We start from the raw sequence: 18,890 nt of genomic DNA, 5'->3' as shown, positions 1-18,890 counted from the left end.
AGGCAAAGCAAGGGTGCAAAGAACGTGGTGGTGGGGAGGATGGCAGTGATCCTAACCTAGAACTCTACCAGAGGCTAGACTGTGTGTGTGTCGTGTATTGTTTGTGTGTGTGTGGGAGGGGGGGTAGTGGGGGTCTTATGCATTTTGACAAACCACGCTGTTTAAGATATAATAGCAGCATAATCACCGCCCCGGGCCATCATTCTTCAGGATAATGGGCTGCTTATTCATCGGGGATGGCTTATGCCCCCACGTGCTTTTTATTTCTTCCAGATTACCTTGTTCTCTCTCTCTCTCTCTCTCTCTCTCTCTCTCTCTCTCTCTGTGTGTAATTTTGCCATTCTCCTGTGTATATATATTTTATGTCTTTCTCTCTTGTTATCCCTGACACCCTTGTTTCCCACATTCTCTCTCGTCCTCTAAATGTTTATTTCCCTTCCACGCTGCACTCTGTCTTGCCCTATTGCAATATTAATATTAGCCTGTCTTTGACCGTTTCTATGCCCCCCTGAACGTTGTTGTTCAATCTAATGTAACATTCTTGCTGTATTACAAACTCAACGTTGTATATGTCGTTTATTCTAAAAGTAGAATAAGAAGACTGTTTGCAAATCGTTAGCTGTGGCTAGCTTTGTCATAGGCAAACAAAAACACATTGAAGGAAGCCTTGTGTATAAAGATCTCCAAGCATTGCTTTATTTAGGGTTTATTTTGCAACATCACTGTTCGAACCTACATTGTTAAGATAAAAAATAATAATGCCTATGTATTACTCTCGCCGTCATTTTAAATCTACCACTGGACCAATTAGTATGACAGAGACAGCTGGAGAGAAACAGTAGAACTTTTAAATATCACAGTCACAATGGAACTCAACTGGAGGAGACACATAGACGACCAGACGGTAATACCTTCGGTTGTCCAGGGAAGAGAAGGTAAGGAAATGGCGGGAGCCCATTGATTACAATGTTACAACTGACAACTACAGGAATCCCCAACTCGGGACGGTTTATGATACATTTACAACATGAGAACCTTTACATTTGCCTTACTAGTAAACATTAATAGATAAACTTCTTCTTCTTAATTTACATATTGAAATCATTTACATTGTCAGAGTGGATGGACTTGATGGGATCCCAGCACAGAGAGAATCACAGACATATATTTGACAAGAATTGAAAGACTGGCCACTCCTCCAAGTGCTTAAAGAGTAACTTCCTGGTACAATAGGAAGTTCTGTATACTACTCCCCCGGCCTGAAGGACCCCCTATTCAGTTTGTGTAGGGATGCTGTTACCAAGTTACATCAGAAGGGGTAGATGACGAAAATAGGTGTAAACATGAAATATGCAGGTTCATTTCTCCAGGTGTGTATCTGCTTGTGTTGTGTCGTCTTCTTTTGGTGGTGCAGCAGGACACACTGAGTTGAGACACATCGTTTGCTTACCTTTGTGGCCGTTTTTTTGTTCAGCGCTTTGGATATAAGGGAATCATAAATGGTATACATGTTTATAATTGCATATGCTTCCCTCCCCCTCTGCCCAGAGCAAAATGTAATTAAAAGCGTTGCACATTTAGTCACTGAAATCATTTTCTCATTACCAAGCCAGTCTCCATACAAAGTGGTTTAATACTGGCCATTAAGCTGGTAAATTAGTCACTTCTAATTAAGCAATTGTGGAGAACATGGCTTGAGTTTATATTTATGTATGTGCTTGCCTTTTTAGAACGTGCTATGTAGATACAAGGCCTAATTGAATTGTTAATGGTCCCACGGTACAAGTAGTCTCTCAATGGCACCAATGCCGGCACAGATTTATTTTTCCCATTGAAGACCCAAATTCCCTTAAAAGTGCCTCTATTCTGTAAACATTACGTAGCAAAATATTTTTCACCAAGTGCAACACTAGACAGGTAAATAGTCCTAAAGGAAATGTATTTGCTCAGCTGTAGAGACCCTATGTATAGCCTGGTCGTTCACAATGTCGGGTTTAGAGTCCATTTCCCGTTTTAATGGTGTATTTCCATACAGGATTTGCCTCAGTGTTTTACCCAAAAGGCTCAGACTTTTCTGTTTCCATCTACGTGGACCGGCACCCGTGTCTCACTGGGCCATGGCTCCGGCGGACCTGCTCTTACTTGGGGCAACTGTTTTGATTATGCAGAGGTTGTTGATTCTGCTCTTAAAAAGTCCTCACTGTCAGCCCTAGCTACGGAAACACAATTTCCCTAATATAGCATAAGGGTGTACACACTAGTGTAACACTGGTGTTACAGTCAAAAAGCAGCATAAGAGTAAAGACTACCTAAACTCATCAGGTGTTGTTGGTCAAATAAGTATTATTATTTCTATGCGTGCTTTGTTGTGTTTCAATCTGCTGTGTGGGAAGCCCAGAAATTAGGCAACTGTTAAAGCAAGAAGCAGGAGAAAACTCGGTCCAGGGTGAGATAATGTAATTTAGTTTTCTAAACTCTGGCTACCAATGTCCCGAAACCCTCTGGGTATGGTTCCTATCGGGCTACGGAGGTTACAGACATGGGATGGGTGGGGTGTAGTCTTGATGCCCCGGCTAGGCCGCACTCAGATCCTCTGGCTCAGTTAGGCAGCGTGTCCAGTCCCAGGGAGGCTGCGTGCTGCTTGGCCCGCATCCGGAGGTTCTCGATGCTGGTGGTCTTGCTGTTGTGGCTGGGGAGGGATGCAGAGGCCTGGAGCAGGGGACTGTTCCACACCTGCTGGGCCGCGTGGTGGGACAGGGACTGATAGTATGACTGGCAGGGCAGGGAGCCCAGAGGTGCCGGGGACATGTTGACGTTCATGCCCAGGTAGGGCAGGGAGGAGGGGGTGCCCATGTCGAAGGAAGGGTAGTGCACCATGTTGTTGGTGGCAGCCATGTGCTGGCGGAATTGCTCCTGCAGGCGGAAGAGGCTGAGCGGGGAGGAGGAGTAGGAGTGGCTCTGGGAGATCCCACCACTGACACCAATGGACGAGGGCGTCACAGACGAAGAGACCATGGGGGATTCTGAGTAAAGGAAAAAACGAATAAGAGTCAAGAACATTAAAGACGTCCTCCAGAGATTTTTTTTTTTTTACTTTTCCAGTTGAAAAGCGATATTGCAATTATAAATACAGTAAAGCAGGGGTCTTCTACCTTTTCTTGCCCAGGGACCCCACCAGACAAACCAGAGACCCCCATCATGTAGAAAAATATTTTTTTTCACATATCTTGTCTTATCATCCAGTGAATGATAATGGAAAGGACAAATACTCAATATTTTAAAATGAATAGATTTGGTAGTAACTCCAAACTAGGGCTATGACGATTATGGAATTTGGGTTAATGATTAATTGACATGCAAATGGACACAGTTATTGTCATTTTTTTGTTTAAAAATGTTTTGAGCTTATAATGCATCTTTGACAGACATATATCTAATGAATACAACACAGCTTCGGTGACACGCCCGTTAAAAAAAATGAATGGTTTTGACCACTTAAAACTTTTGGAATTAAAGTTTATCCCCCTAACTGTGCCGTTCTGCTCGTAAAATGATTACTAACTTTACCCAGTTCATGTAAAAATGTAAAACTACTATTCGGTAAACTATATCTACTTTAATATAAAGTTGAATCCCCCCTTCTAAAATGTATGCATTATGACGATGATTATACGATAATTGTGCTAGCCCAACTCCAAACACTTGTTCGCTAATAGCAGCTTTTTTTTGGGCTGGTTTATTTGTTGTTTCTTGTTTATGTGGATCCCCAGTAGCTTTTGCAGAAGCAGCAGCTACTCTTCCTGGGGTCCACAAAAAAAACTTGACAAGTAACAAAAGACTGATACAGGACAGTCACACACATTTTAAATAACGATGTACAAACAATAGAACTAAAAAAATAATGTGAATACGCTCCGTAGCAAGCACAATGTGTTGGCAAAAATGTATGTCCAAGTCAGGAAAGCTTTCCAGCAGCCAGTGTCACTTGCCACGACTGGTTCTCACAGGTGCTTTTTCAAAGCCTATGTCAGATACTCTAGTGAGTGTAATTAGCTCCAATGAGTGTAATTTGCTCAATATTTGAGAAACAAAGTTGACATCATTAGAAAGATGATATTCCACCTCATTTCTACTGTAGGTATAATTCAACATTTGTTTCGTCTGTTGTTGCTAGCGATATTCATAAAAACATTGAAATGAAAATGTAAGTGCCACTTTTTTTACATATATTTTCGCGGACCCCCTGTAGGTATCTCAGTGGACCCCTAGGAGGCCGCGGACCCCCCGTTGAATACCCCTGCAGTAAAGTACACACACAAAAGGGCAAAATAATGTTTTTTAGACACAACTGCAAACTTCAAGGAGCAGGGCATTCAAGGAGTTGGTCCGATGGTGACTTTGAACGTCATCGACCTCCCCCTTGCTTGAGAAGCAATAGAGAACAAAAGAGGAAAGGCCCCTCACTTGTGCCATTTCTTGTGGTTACCTGGACCACTTATTGAGATATGCCTTTTGTTAAGTAAATCAGGTGTTAAATCAGGTGAAAAGGAGACTGGCGTAGGACTTTAAACTAAGTTTCTCTGGCAGGCAGGGAGGCAGACCTATGTATAACTTATTAAGAACCAGCAAAACTGTTGTGCCACCTCTTAATTTTCCACTATGACTGAAATGAACTGAAGTTGTACGACAATGTAAGTATTTCATATGTTTACTCTTAATTGACTATCCTGAAGGATGCCTCTATATTTGATTGACTTTGTCTGTTTTCTAATGCCCCCCAATGAATCTATGTATATTAGAGATGCACAAGTGCCAGTCATAATTTAAGACCTTGTCCTTACCAGGTTTGGGACTGAGCCGCTTGCAGGGTGGAGAGACATTGCCTGGCGTCATCGCCCTCTCACTCTTGAGCTCCTCCCTCTGTGGCTTAGACTCCTCCTCCTTATCCGTGGCGTTGTCCTCGGTGGCCGACTCGCAACCTGACTGTTCTGCCGAGGTCACATTTAACTCCATGCTAATTTCTGACACCAATGGACAGGGCGGACCCTCAACCTCCAAGGAGGAAGAGGAGGAGGATGGGGGGAGCTGGTTCTCTGGAGTGATGGTGGTGGGAGAATCCTCCTTGTCACCTCCCTCTCCATTGGCCTCCTTCTGTTTCTGGAGCTGCTCCTTCTGCAGGCTGCGCTGTTTCTTGCGGAACTTGGCCCTGCGGTTCTTGAACCACACCTGTTTAAAATGTGCCAGGTTGGGAGACGGTTAGAAGCATGCTCTCTGATAATTATAAAAAGGTGCTTGAGAAAGGTGAATTCTGTGTGTATGTGTGTTTTACTATTTGTCTTTTGAGAACTTGTAAAAAAAAAATGAAAATGACCTAAGTAATTTTTCTGGCATTTTTTGCCCAATGATAAAGATGCTTCAGAAAATATGATTGATCAGATACAATTCATAAATATTTCCTATATATACCAATAGTATTGTGTGTATTTCAGACTATGGTACTATGTATTCTGAATGTTAATTCTGGAGTGGCTGTGCCTTCCATACCTGCACGCGGGCCTCAGGGAGGTTAGTGCACATGGCAAGGCGCTCGCGCATCACCACGTCGGGGTAGTGGGTCTTCTGGAAAGTCTTCTCCAAGGCCTCAAGCTGCTGCGCGGTGAACGCGGTGCGGCTCCGGCGCTGTTTGCGATGCTGGGACCCGTAGCGAGCCTCGAGGATGATGTCTTGAAATGTGCAGCCGTTGGAAGAGAAGAGACACGGCAAGTTTAATTAATTGGATAGGGGAATGGGCAGTGCGAAATATGTCAGAAAGTTATAATGAATTGAAGTGTGTGTGTGTGTGTGTGTGTGTGTGTGTGTGTGTGTGTGTGTGTGTGTGTGTGTGTGTGTGTGTGTGTGTGTGTGTGTGTGTGTGTGTGTGTGTGTGTGTGTGTGTGTGTGAGAAAGTTTGTTTGTTGGACTCAATTACCAGCAAGTCTCTCAGCTAGGGTGAGCGCGTGCACTGAAGGTCGGTAGTCTGGCGCGTGCTGCGCCTGTTGCGCGGCCTGCTGGTGCAGGTTGTACATGGCGCTCAGGGAGTTCATCGCGTGGAGAGAGTAGCCGTTCACTCCATAGTGCTGCATGATGTCCACTACCTGTGGTAACACACACATAAATCATGTTAGTATTTGCTTGCATGTTTTTATTTGTCTATCTCTAAGGAGAGATGTCCGGGCTGTTCATAGGCTATTTTTTTGTGTGAGTTAACCTACCCATTTTGGATATGCGCGTAATGAACGGTCTAAATTCACTGTTGCCTAAAATGATCTGACTCTTTATGATATTTTCGATACTGTGTGTAGTTAGGGCCTAGAGTAGACAGTGGTGCACGTTCAATTTATGCATACAGTATTTCATAATTTGATCACCTTATGAACAGTTGCAGACCTTTCGTGTTATCTGGTTGGTTGATCCTTGATAAACCATGGCTTAATTTGTTCATGTTAAAATGTGAATGTCGTTTGGCGCTTGTAATAGACTAGGCCCAATCATCTTGTATGTCCCTTGAAAGTGTATCTCCTTGGTGGTCATTTGTATCGGATAGACATGCATTTCCTTTCGCCACGGAAGAGATGGCTCAGATTTTAATATCTGGACGTTATCCATTAACATCCAATTATTGCTTGGTTCAAACCATTAATTATACAAAATTATTTTAATTGGGGTAATTATCACTCGTTCACTTAATGGAGCGTGACGGGTGCCTTATAAATTAATTGAATCACTTCATTTCCCGGTGATCGCAGCAAAAGTGCAAATCCCATTTGAAAGCGCTGCATGCTTTGAGAGATCATTGCGTTGATTAAATGCTCGAGGCTCGCTAGGATCTTAATTTGATCACCCTGTGGCAAGATAACTTTCCGAGAATGCAGGACATTTTAAACTTGTAGTGTATTTCAGGTTTAAAAAGGCTTTTACATTTTGTAATTTCCACTTTGAAATTTCAGACTTGATTTTCCCTTACGAGAAATGTATCAATCCCTACAAAAAAAATGTCCATGAATTATAATCACATAATAATTCACATTTCCTGTTGCTGCAGGATTATTTTCCTGTTGTAGCAAACTGGCTCAAATTAAGATCCTAGATCTGTAAAACGATTTGTTCCGGGCCAGGATGGTAACCTGAAATCACAGAGGACTATATTGGACGGTTATGATAGGCTATTGAAATACCTTCTGTCAATACATTTGCTTTAGAATGATGTCCTTTGGTTAGCCTATGAATTTTAGCAGTCACTCTTATTCCATTTTAACTACCATTTGTTGGACAGTTGGTTTATATTAAGCTACCATAAACCTAATCAAAATACCCAAATTATAGCCTTGAGTTTATTGGACAGAATAACTTTACAACAAGGAATCAAAGCCTTATATATAGGTCTCCGAGGGCAACTATCTCATCCTCCATTTTTTTTAGGTCCTTCGCCGCTTTAAATGAAACGCTTCAGGACACGATTAGATATGTATTAGTATCGAGGTCGTTGACAAGAAGGGATATCTTTGAGGCTCGAGCAGTTGTGACTATTACAGAGCGGTCCAAGAAATGAATCTTCCTATGCATGGCAGGCATCTGGGGACTTGGAAGCTAGAGAGAGTTCCTAGACTTAAATTGCCTCACTATAGCATTTTGACATGCTAGGCCTGGGATGTAGCCTAGAAAGTTTTTTTCTTCACCGGTGTCTGTGCTCCTTTAGGCCTGTGTTCATTGGCCCACTCAGCATCTGCGATACAGAAAGTTCACCATTGGTTACTGGGGACAAAATGTTTCTAATATGAATGTTTTGAATGAAGACGAAGCAAAAATGTATATGTCCATGCGTAATTCGGCTGACTGAAAATGTAGGTATTCAAGTCATTCAAAAAGGTTGTCGTTTTCGAAATGTCTATTTCCCATGTTAAAAATCTGACATTTTACATAAGAGCATTATACAACATAATTAACTGCCTCAAGTCATGCCCCAAAGCTAAATAAGCTGTTATAATTCAAATTAAGTCATGAATTTAATTTATCCACACATAATTAAATTCTGAAAACCGTGATGATGCACTTTATGCACTCTGTGATAAGGATGAAATTGTTGTATTTAATTGAATATTAAATATAATTGCCAACATGTTTGACAAGTAAGCCTCTATTTGAAGTTAATTCACTTCACAATACTTAATCGAATATTACTTAATCCGTTGATCATGTTAATTTATGATAAAGTAAGACCTTAAATTATAGGCTATAGTTGTAACCTGCGCAACATTGAATAGGCCTGATAATAAACTATTATATGTTGCTGCTGCTGTTGTTGTTGTTGTTGTTGTTGTTATTATTATTAGTTATGATTATATTTCTATTATTACTTTATAATGTTATACCCTAATTATAGTATGAATAATATTGATCATTGTGTTATTACAAAATGTATTTCAATATTTGATTGAGTTCAAATATAGATCTCTTTTGGGCTATGAAAATTGTTTTACTAATTAAATAAATGAAATCAAACACTCCATCCAAATAAATACGAATTTTCCTTTTTTCCCCCGTTGCATTAAGAAAAGTTTTTGCAACAACTAATCATTTGAGCAATAATATCAGACATAGCGCCATGAAGCTGATATCCATTTCGCAGCGGTCTGTGTGTGCAAATGGGAGCTGTGGGTGTGTAAATTATGCCCGCAGTGCCCATTCCCAACCTATTAAGTCACTGCAGTGCCTGATGAATGTGATCACAGGGCAAGAGGGAATAGTTTAATTCGCCTGGACAGAAGGTGCTTCGCTAAACATTTACTTTGCTCCCCAAAGTATTTGAGTTGAATGGGGCCCGCTTTCCTCCTTCCCCTCTCTCGCGGCCTCTTATCCCATCGCCCCGGGGCAACGTTTTGGCTGAGATGTATGGCTTCTCAGCGGGTAAAATATGCATGTTTGATCCCCATTTGGCTCCCCGTCTAATGGAAGTGCAAATAGGTTTCGACTGCGAGGCCCTCCATTCATCATCAACAGTGACACGGACGGACGTACAGTGCGGTTCAACAGCTTCCGTGTGTGTGTGTGTGTGTGTGTGTGTGTGTGTGTGTCGTGTGTGCGTGCGTGCGTGCGCGTGCGTGCGTGCGTGCGTGCGTGCGTGGCGAGAGAGGAAAACTAGGGATAGGCTTATACTGTAATTTTTACATTCACGCTTTTCATGTGTTTCCTTTATGATATTGATAATAAGCATTACGCTTTTATGATAGGCCTACCATATTTACCACACAAGCCTGCTTATTCTGTCTAGCTGCCATTGTTGTCTATTCATACGCCTATCCTTGCTCCGGGCTGTATGTTTGAGTGCCACAGGCAGCACTGCTCATTGCTTCGATTATTAAAACGTCATTATGTAAATTGGCATGTACAGTGCAACTCTATGATCTGACTAAATTAGGAAAATGTTTATACTTAAAACCCTTGGGCCCTAAGCGACTCGTGTATGGCAAGCGACAATCTGCCCGTGGTGTAAGACATATTTGCTATTCCAGACTGCCAAAGGCCGCGAGACAAGTGTTTGATTGGTGAATTTCACGTGAGGAGGAGGCAACACGGGTTAACAACAGCCAAAACCGAACTATTATTCGTTCATTTACGATTCAACTATAATTTAATTGCAATTTCATATTGACACAATTGCATGGGCTTATTCAATCTGAACTGATGGGTGGAAAATGAACTTTGTTTGAATGTTAAGAATTATGAAAGATAAATGATAGGCCTACAGTCTTAGATTTTTTATTTTTTTTCCATAGAACCAGAAAGGGATAATTATATGCTTGCTTCATATATGGCACCGCTTAAGGTTATATATAGAACCCTATATGTAACCAATGTTGGTTCAGTGAAGAACAACCCTGGGATTCTGATCAAAGAACCCTACAAGAGTGTTCTATACAGAACCTTGGTGCCATATATGAACCAAGCAATATAACCTATTTTGGTTCTAACCAGAACCTTTTTTTCTAAGTGTACATGATGCTAAATTGTGTCTGTTATGGCTATAAAAATAGCAAAATAAGGCCATGAAAGCCTCACGCACAATACGTTCTTGCATCATGATTCCTAGCTGGAAATCGCTGAAGTGCTTCCACAAAACACTGTATATCTACATATGAATTTGTTTCGTTTTTTAAGATATTTTTTGTTGTTGCAAGATCTCCCATTCATTTTTGCATGACCTCACATTGCATGAAATAGCCTTGCCAAAAGTATCTTAGAAATGTTTTGGATAGTTTTACTGCATCAGATTTCAATTCAACAAAAATGTACATGAATCTGAACGAATTCAATACAGTTCTACTTTATTCCTTCGAGTCTTGCCGGATCTGCACCCAAAGTATAATTACTGTAGCTGTAAATAGCTGTAAATGCTCGCTCGATATTGGCACAACGACGACTTCTTGTAAAACATAACATCGTGCAATTACGATAAAGTATTGCATGCATAGATTGTGCACCAATACATTATTTTTGTCACCATATTTGTATCAAAACTGTTGTTTCCAGCAACGTATTAACAAGTTACAAGTTTGACCCAGTCCTAGAGATGTCCACAAAGTTCCTACCTCTCGCCAACACAGCCGAGTTGTCTTTGGATGTTCTGATGCTGAAGTGTATCCCGGTTCTAAAGTGATTTCTTAGGAGTCTTACTATAGCAACGTCTCCTTGTTTATAATGTCCACCTTTCTCGTGCTGTTCATGCGATTTGAGAGGAACGATTGCAAGTCCACAGTTCTGTCTTATGTGAAACGCGCACTCTGCTACTTTCCGCGTGACTGAATCCTCTGCGTCTCGCGCTCAACATAGGAAGCTGCCATCTACCGGGCCACGAGCTGAAGAGGGATTTTAAAGCGTGCTCTGTGAGGTCATGTAAGCTTTCTAGTGGTCCTTGAAGCTGTCAATCAAAGAAAGAGACTATTTCTTCTCCACTAGTAGCAGGCGTTTGGCCAATGACCCTATACTATTCGAAATCATAAACTTTAGAATATGATGTCTGCAGATTCCCATATGTCAGTCTACTTCTATTTGTTTTGCATTTGTGTTTGAATTGATAAACATTCAGTAAATGTATGGACTAAGAAGAATACCAACTCCTTTTAATTCTGGAAAACAAGTGTAAAAAATAAGTAGGCCTATATAAGATGTTTGTAATAGATGATGAATATTCTATTTCATATTTTTCTTGCCTTTGGGGGATTTTTGATATCAGTGAATACATAAATTGTTTTCATATTGTGTAGCCCTTAATTGGGAGATGGATTACATTTCCAGAATTAAAACGCGGTTAAATTACATTTAAACTTAGATAAAATAAGATTGAATACTTATTTTCTAATATTTTAAATAATTGTACAATAATTAATTGTATTGATTTATAAATGGAAAATGTGTATTTTTTTTTATTTCAATGTGGTAGCTTACAAAGTTTTGTCCCCCCAATGACCAATGACAGACATTCTCGTTGCAGTTTAATAAATAAAAAAATATATCCATATTTACATTTTTTTTTTCAGTAAGACATTTCAGAATGAGTTCTTTTTTTGCAATTAAATGTTTATTTCTCAGAATACTTTGACATTAGTGACGTGCATGGATGCAAGTCTTTGCGTTTTGGCGAACCGAATACCTTATAGGTGGGTTTTTATTTGCTTTTCGGCTTTCCTCATGCAATTGGAGTAGAGAGCGTGGTGGAAAGACTTTAGAGAGATCGCTAATAGATGCCAGGCTAGTGCCTTTACAATCTCTCCCGGCCTTGAAGGATTTGGGCTAGGATAGGGAAGACAAGACGCCATTCCAGCCTCCAAAAACCCCTGTCTTAAAATGACTGCGGGTAAGAGGATTAAAACAATAATGCCCTTCTCTTCTTGAAAGGTTTTTAGAGAAGATTTCTTCTCGCAGAGCAAAACCGTTTAGGTGGGAATTAAGGGCAGCGCAAAGTAGCCTTTTAATGTAAAGCTTGCATATTTTGTAAAAGATTATTGGGGAAAGAGGGCAGCGTGAAACTCCCTAACCGGAGTTTTATCTCTGGCCATGTTTCTCGTCCACATATATTTGAATTGCAGACAAAAGATCATATGGAATGAAGAATATTGCATTTTCACCCTCTATATCACAAATGCCCCCGTTTTAAATATGTATGACACTCAAATGCATGAATATGTTTGGACTTTGAATGTGTAGACTGTTCTGCAATTCAAGTAGTTACATTTTGAAGGAGAAACTTTCTTTGGGAAACGTACACTTATGTCCAAGTGTGTGTGTGTGTGTGTTTGCGCGTGTTTGTGTGTGCGTGTGTGTGTGAAAGAGAGAGAGAGAGAGAGAGAGAGAGAGAGAGAGGGAGAGAGAGAGTTGGTGTTTTACAGATACCCAAATATGTGTAGAAATTACGCACGTATTACGCACAGATTTCACTGTAAACAATGTTATACATTTAATTCCAATTCTATTCGAAAGCGGGCCTACTGCTGTCAATATCTGCAGTCTGAAGCTAAACCACAAGAAATATGATTTTGCATGGGATGAATCCTAATCCTTCGTTTTTTGTATACAAAAGTTGGAGAAACTGGAACCATTATGGTGCACTGTTGTGCAGTAAACAGGATCACGATTTTCCAAGAAAATAGGGTTATGGTAGTTTTATGTTTTTACACATTACCTTTAGACACTAGATAATACAGTGCTACATATTGTCTAGATTTCCATTTGGTGGTGTACGAATCATTTTTCTCCTTATGGTCCATAGGCACAAGTTGCACGCATAGAAGTTGGTCCTAATCTTTGCTTTAAATTAGGCTATGTTTGGGTTGAATTATGACAAGATTTTGACTGTATACTTCGTCCTCTTCAGAACTATTCACTTCGTTAACAAAATGATGTAGCCTATACTTGGTTAAATGAGCGTGATTGAAATGAATGTCATTTCAATGAATGTCATTTCAACGTTATAATAACATTAATATTATATGCCTAATAATAACCACCACAATAATAATGTTATGATTATTATGATTATTATTATGATTATGTGATTGTATTTTATTTTTTCAAACGTGTTTGCATTTGCAGATATTATACCATCCATGCATAGACTATTCCGTTTATGGTAGACTATAGTAATTTCAACAGTAAAACGTTTTGCTATAGTGTTTCTTTGCCCCGCAACCAAACTCGTGTCCCTCTCCGGTTTTCATCGCCTTCGTCTATCACTCGGTTTCTTCTTGAGGTCTGAGAAAGAAAGAGGATTAACTTGTGAACCAATGGAAATAAGAACTTAAACGGGAGGTAAATCTAGGCAATGTCTCTTTGTGAGGACCGTTTCTAAAGCAATTAAAGCGAGAAAGAGTTCTTCTCAGCGCCTCTTCTCCAAAGCTGCTTTGCGCTGGGCTTAGCGCGACTACTGTCCAGCGCATCTGAAAGGTTTAAAGGCCGGAGTGTCACAAGAGCTTCCCATTAAGAATACCTCTCGAGCCCTGCCAAGTGTCCTCACCTTTCCGATGTATAACCCCACGGTCCTGGGACTGGAAATATTCCAAGGTTTATCCTGGGTTTTTGGCGGCCTGTCACGCGTTATTTTAGCTCTCATTTTGATGTGATTTGCCTTTAGGCCTATTCGTCTAGTAATAATTCCCTATGGCCTATTCATTGATCTCTATATTATGTGTTTTGACAATTGAAAGCATATAGCAGTTCATTTTGAAATAACCTATAACAGCCTATAAAAAAAAAGTTGATAATGGCGCGTGGGAACTTAATTCGTCTATTTGATGACTGACCTCAATTTTATTTACCTAAAAATGAAAATATACTACTTTTTAGATTTGGGAGAAAAACAGAAGAGGGAAAAATGTCTCACTGCCAGTGAATACTGTTCGCTAATAGCTAATTAATAGTCCTAATGATGTTTCTGCAACTTCATGAATACATTAGGTCTGCAATCCAGCCAGCTTTAGCCTCCACAGCTCCATTCAAGGGTATTTCAGCATCTGTTCATCCCAGGGCAATTAATCATTTTGATGTGTAGTTTAAAATCGACTTCTTTCAGGAGACCTTTTTTTTGACAAGAATAACAAAGCAATTTGCCAGCAGCCATCTCTTAGACACATTATTAGCTTAAACCCGTTTTTTTTTACTCCCGTATTTTCCAAATTAGATACCTGCGTTAAAGGGACAGGGCCACTTTTTGGTTTATTGTCAACGCCACGCCTCCGAATCCTCCTGAAATCCTTTTATTCGTGACAAGATCTCAGGATCTCTTCAACAAATCCCCCCTCTAAAAGTTTTGAACCTGTCAGTTCTCTCTAAAAGCTGTATAATTCCCCCTCTTTCTCTCTCCACTCAATCCCCTTCTCTCTCCTCACCCTCCCCACTTTTGTCCCTTGTCTCTCTATCCTTCTCACCTCTTTTGCTACCCTTTCTGTTCTTTCGATTTGTACCTTTTACCCCATTCTTTTTCTCAAATTTTTTTGCACTCTCTCATCTTTTTTTCTCACTCTAACCCCCTTTCTCTTTCCATCTCCCTTCTCTCCTTCTTCCTTCTTCCTCTCCCTCTCTCTCACCCCCTTTTCTCTTTCGTTCCCTTCTCCTCCTCTCTCTCCCATTCTCTCTCTATCTCTCTCCCTCTTCTATTTCCCTCATCCTCTCCTTTTTCTCTTTCTCCCTTCTCGCCCTTTCTCCCTCTCTCTCTCTGGCCCGGATCCCTCAGCACAAGGGGCCCCATTGTATAGTCCTAATCCAGAGGCAACACAGCTTTAGCGACATGGAGGGATAAAAGGCCCATCAAGCCCACAACTTTATGGGGGCAAATCTCTCCCTAATCCCTCGCTTTATCTAAACAAAGGCCCCTCTGCCTTAATCCACCTTCGCTTCGAAAAATAAAAAAGAAAGGGGGGGAAAAAACTGAGAGGGGTATAAAAAAAATCTCACACACTCTTGGGTTGAACTGGGAGCTCAGACCCAAAGGAGTGAATTTCCTGGAGAAACTAACCATTACTGACAAGCTTTTGTCATCAGTTATAAGATTGCCCCTGGTAACCACAAAAAAAAAGCATTGAGCTTGCATGCTTTTTGTAGTTTACAGTTTGCATTTCTCTTGAGAGATGGTTGCATGTTGCTGAATCAGTTTTTAGAGGCAGTGAGATGAGAATCTGCTCTAAAATGATCAACTTCACGTACAGTCATTCAGGGGGTAGTTTTATATTGCTGTTCATATCTACATGCTTCAACCTAGTGCTCTATAGGGTTAAGAAAGATGCGTCCAGTATGTACTCACAGCCTGGGTATGTCATTTTGAGTCAACATTATTTCTGACACAAAGTGTGTAAGGTGTTATGAGTTTGAATTAAATGGGTTCCTTGTGCACTGTCACAGCAAAAATGGCATGCCAACAAGTATTAAAAGTATTCACTTCAGTGTCACCAAAAGTGTTGGAAATGTCAGCATATCCAGTCAATGTATAACAATGGCTTGTTCGGTCCTTTCAGCTGCTGTAGCCTTTATACTCCCAGTTAGTCCTGTAGGATGAGAGGGCTCATTAAGGGGAATGATTGGAGAGCTCAGGGCTCAACCTCATTACTGACTGGGTGATTAGTACTGAATCAGCAGCTTATGATGGAAAGGCCAGCAGGGAGGAGAAGTGGTGGTGGTGGGCCACAGGGTGGGGACACCAGCATCCCCAGAGAGATGACCTATTGATTTGTGGCATTCAATGCAGTGAAATGTAGCCATTTTGAGCACCCACCTGCAGTACTGAGGCTTTATGTTATTGGATTTTATCAAAACTGTGTGATCTGACCAGTGCAGACATTTGAGCCGATTATTACATCTCAGTAGATATTAGGCAAGAGGTTTTAGTATCCATATGGCGACCTAATTAGACCACGTCCTATTACATACCTTTGCCCAATAACAGACCGCGGAGGAATTTACCTCATGAGCTCCCTGATCTACCATATATCCACCCTATATATGGAATTAATGCTAGGTCTGCCCTCTTCCCCACTCTGCTAATATGGATAGCCAGATCGGGCTGTGCCCTTAATTTGCCCAAATTCCTCCCTCAATTAACGGGATGGGTTCAGTAGGGGCCAATCTGCCTGGCGATGACAATTCCCAGCAAAGCCCTCTGCTCCCCTGATGCAAAATCCCTCCCTGTCGATCGCCTAAAACATCTGTCTTTACTTTCCCAAATCCCTTTGTATCTGCTCCTCTTTGGAATATCAACCCCGTAATCTGGGTTAGAGAATGGAAACTCATGTGGTGAGGGGTTTAGTGAGGGCTGTTGAGGATAGGGTGTAGCCTAGTTGGTATTACCTGCTGCATGAGATAGTGAGGCAATTTAGGTAAGGGACTGATAATTATGCTCTGAGAATTTAGGATATGTTTTTAAACCTTTATTTAACCAGGGAAGTTAGATCCCTTGAGGTTAAAAAACTATTTAGCAAAGGAAATTCTAGCAAGAAGTCAGCAGGAAAATATACAATACTAGTGGTAGTGCGGAATTGACCATTGTTGTGTATTGTACTTGATTAAACTTTTTTATGTAGCGATGTGGGTATTGTTTTGACTAGGTTCTCACACAGACAAAACATCCACTTAGGTGTTTTGTCTGGGTCTCCTGTGCTCAAACTGTTCAGCCCACCTGTTGTTCACACACTACTAATCACTCTGGTTATGAGCTAAATGCCAGTAGTCATGGTGCCTCCATTTGGTTATAACCTCACATGCAGTTGATTTGGCCGAACTGTCAGGTTTGAAAGGATCTTGAGGAATACATCTGAGGAGAGCTTGCAAGGTAAAAATACACTTGACTCTGGGAGATTTTCTGCCGTCCTTAGCAGCATTGTACGCTTATAGAAGAGTTACATTTGGACGGTTGCCATGTGTGATGCGGTCATTAACGCTCAGATAATTACCGTCTTCTTTTGGCTTTCTTCCCACTTTGACAGAGCTAATGCTAAGCTAATGAAGTGAGTAGCGAGGATGATTTATCCATTAGAGTCAATTAAGCCAATCCAATGCAATCCAATGTTTAGGGGGATGTTGAGGAGTGTCAAAATAGCATCATGAACCACCCAAACACAGATAGACTGGTGGATTTAACAACTTTTCCCCCTTGGTGGTAAGTGCTAATACTTTCACAAATTTGGATTATCTGAGTCCAACTGGATTGAATGACTTTTTCTCTTGGTGGTAAGTGTTAATACTTCAGAAATGTTGGATCATCAAGGTACAGCGTCTTCCCACACAGGGATTATACCTATTTTGGGAGCAAATGTTTCCCAGTGAAGCTGCCTGATGGTCTGCATCGCCATAATAAGTATAAATCTGCTTCTTCACAGCGTATTACGGGACTGAACATAAGGGATTGTGTTATTGTGGTCTTATAATCTGGGTTTAAACTCCTTGTTTTACAAATGGCCCTTTTAAAAAGCTTTTTTGCTTTGTATCGGGTTAAAAAAAAAACTCATCCTGTATTAACCTACTGTCTCGTAATTTTCTGGAGTGTAGCTTTTGTTACTTGTTTCATTCACTGTGGTTTAGACACGTTGTAGCTGCACCATATGCCGCCATGTCATAGGGTGTCGTAGCAGTGTTACAGGTGTGTTATGACAGTCGTCAGGTTAGATACTGTAAAGGTGAGCTTCAGAGACTAGCTCTGTAGGTTTTAGCACCATTCCAAAGGAACTTGTGTAGTGGTAGCAGAATAGTTAGTCTTTAGAACTTGGCATGCAACCAAAATAGGTCAATATCCAAGTTATTATAATTCTCAAATGCTGTTCCATATGTCCTTGCCCTCAAAGGCTGAGGTACTATTCAGAAGTGGGCTCTTTGTAAAAGTACATTATGTAGTACATTATTCGCTGAGCAGGTACCTGAAAAAGGCTACCTGGAGGTAGTGAGATTTAGCACAAGAACCCAAAATAAGGAACTCAGTGGGCCGACCCTCAAAGCTACAGGTTGAAAGTTCCTCAGAACCTTAACTTATCTGTTGAGTCCAATTGCATCCATTGATTGTTTGTTTAGCAGTAGTGCATGAATTGCATGAAATTTGTTATACAATACCTTCTCTCTACCCCTTGGTAAAATGTGTAGCATTGCAGCAAACTTGCTTTAAAACTGCAACATTGTCTCTGCACCCCATTGTAAAATGTGTAGAATTGCACAAAATTTACTCTAAAACTGCGGCCCCTCATGGTGAGTTCAGATTTGTTTGTGGCCCCGACCCTGATTAAAGTTGCACATCCCTGTCCTAGAGCTATTGATGCAGAATTTTAATAGAACAACGTGAACACTATACAAAAATAAACAAAAGACGACAGCAAACCAGTCCTGTCAGGTGCAAACACTAACAGAAACAATTACCCACAAAACCCAAAGGAAAAACATGCTCCTTATGTGTGACTCCCAATCAACAACAACGAACTTCAGCTGTGCCTGATTGGGAGCCACACACGGCCCAAAACAAAGAAATACAAAAAACCTAGAAAAAGAACATAGAACGCCCACCCAATGTAACACCCTGGCCTAACCAAAATAAAGAACAAAAACCCCTCTCTATGGCCAGGGCGTTACATAATGAAATATTTAAATAGATCCAAGTGCTGTCTTGTCCTTTTAAAACTGTTAATTTGTGAAACATGGGAATTGGGCGTAACTTTTACATTTAGTCCAATAATTAATTGTCACAATAAATCCCAGAGTCAGTCTTTTTAACAAACTGAAAGACATATGTCGTCATGGAAGTTGCCCACAATTACTGAGCACCAAACCCATCCTCTATACCAGTTAACAATACCCATGGGTTCCCTGGCACTCCAAGACACACACACACA

General features: G+C 40.7%; 1 protein-coding gene across 1 annotated transcript; it reads right to left on the bottom strand.

Annotated features, from left to right (window-relative positions):
- Positions 1–674: 674 nt before the first annotated feature.
- On the bottom strand, positions 675–10,875 carry LOC106568973 (diencephalon/mesencephalon homeobox protein 1-A). Its single transcript, XM_014139888.1, has 5 exons — positions 10,626–10,875; positions 5,969–6,134; positions 5,545–5,723; positions 4,842–5,226; positions 675–3,023 (listed from the first exon to the last, which is right to left on the bottom strand). The coding sequence occupies exons 2-5, from the start codon at positions 6,120–6,122 to the stop codon at positions 2,599–2,601; spliced, it is 1,143 nt and encodes a 380-aa protein (XP_013995363.1). The 5' UTR covers positions 6,123–6,134; positions 10,626–10,875; the 3' UTR covers positions 675–2,598.
- Positions 10,876–18,890: the final 8,015 nt, after the last annotated feature.

Source organism: Salmo salar, chromosome ssa14 (genome assembly GCF_905237065.1).
Source record: "Salmo salar chromosome ssa14, Ssal_v3.1, whole genome shotgun sequence".
NCBI classification, from domain to species: Eukaryota; Metazoa; Chordata; class Actinopteri; order Salmoniformes; family Salmonidae; genus Salmo; species Salmo salar.
Note: the sequence above shows the minus strand (reverse complement) of the source record. Positions and strands in the feature narration are given on the sequence as shown.

Bases quoted from the DNA above. Each gene is read 5' to 3' on its own strand.
- LOC106568973 (XM_014139888.1), bottom strand. From the start codon at position 6,122: ATGCAGCACTATGGAGTGAACGGCTACTCTCTCCACGCGATGAACTCC. The intron at 5,724-5,968 runs GTAATTGAGTCC...GCACATTTCAAG, and splicing joins CCTAGCTGAGAGACTTGCTG to ACATCATCCTCGAGGCTCGC. The intron at 5,227-5,544 runs GTATGGAAGGCA...CATTTTAAACAG, and splicing joins TCCCTGAGGCCCGCGTGCAG to GTGTGGTTCAAGAACCGCAG.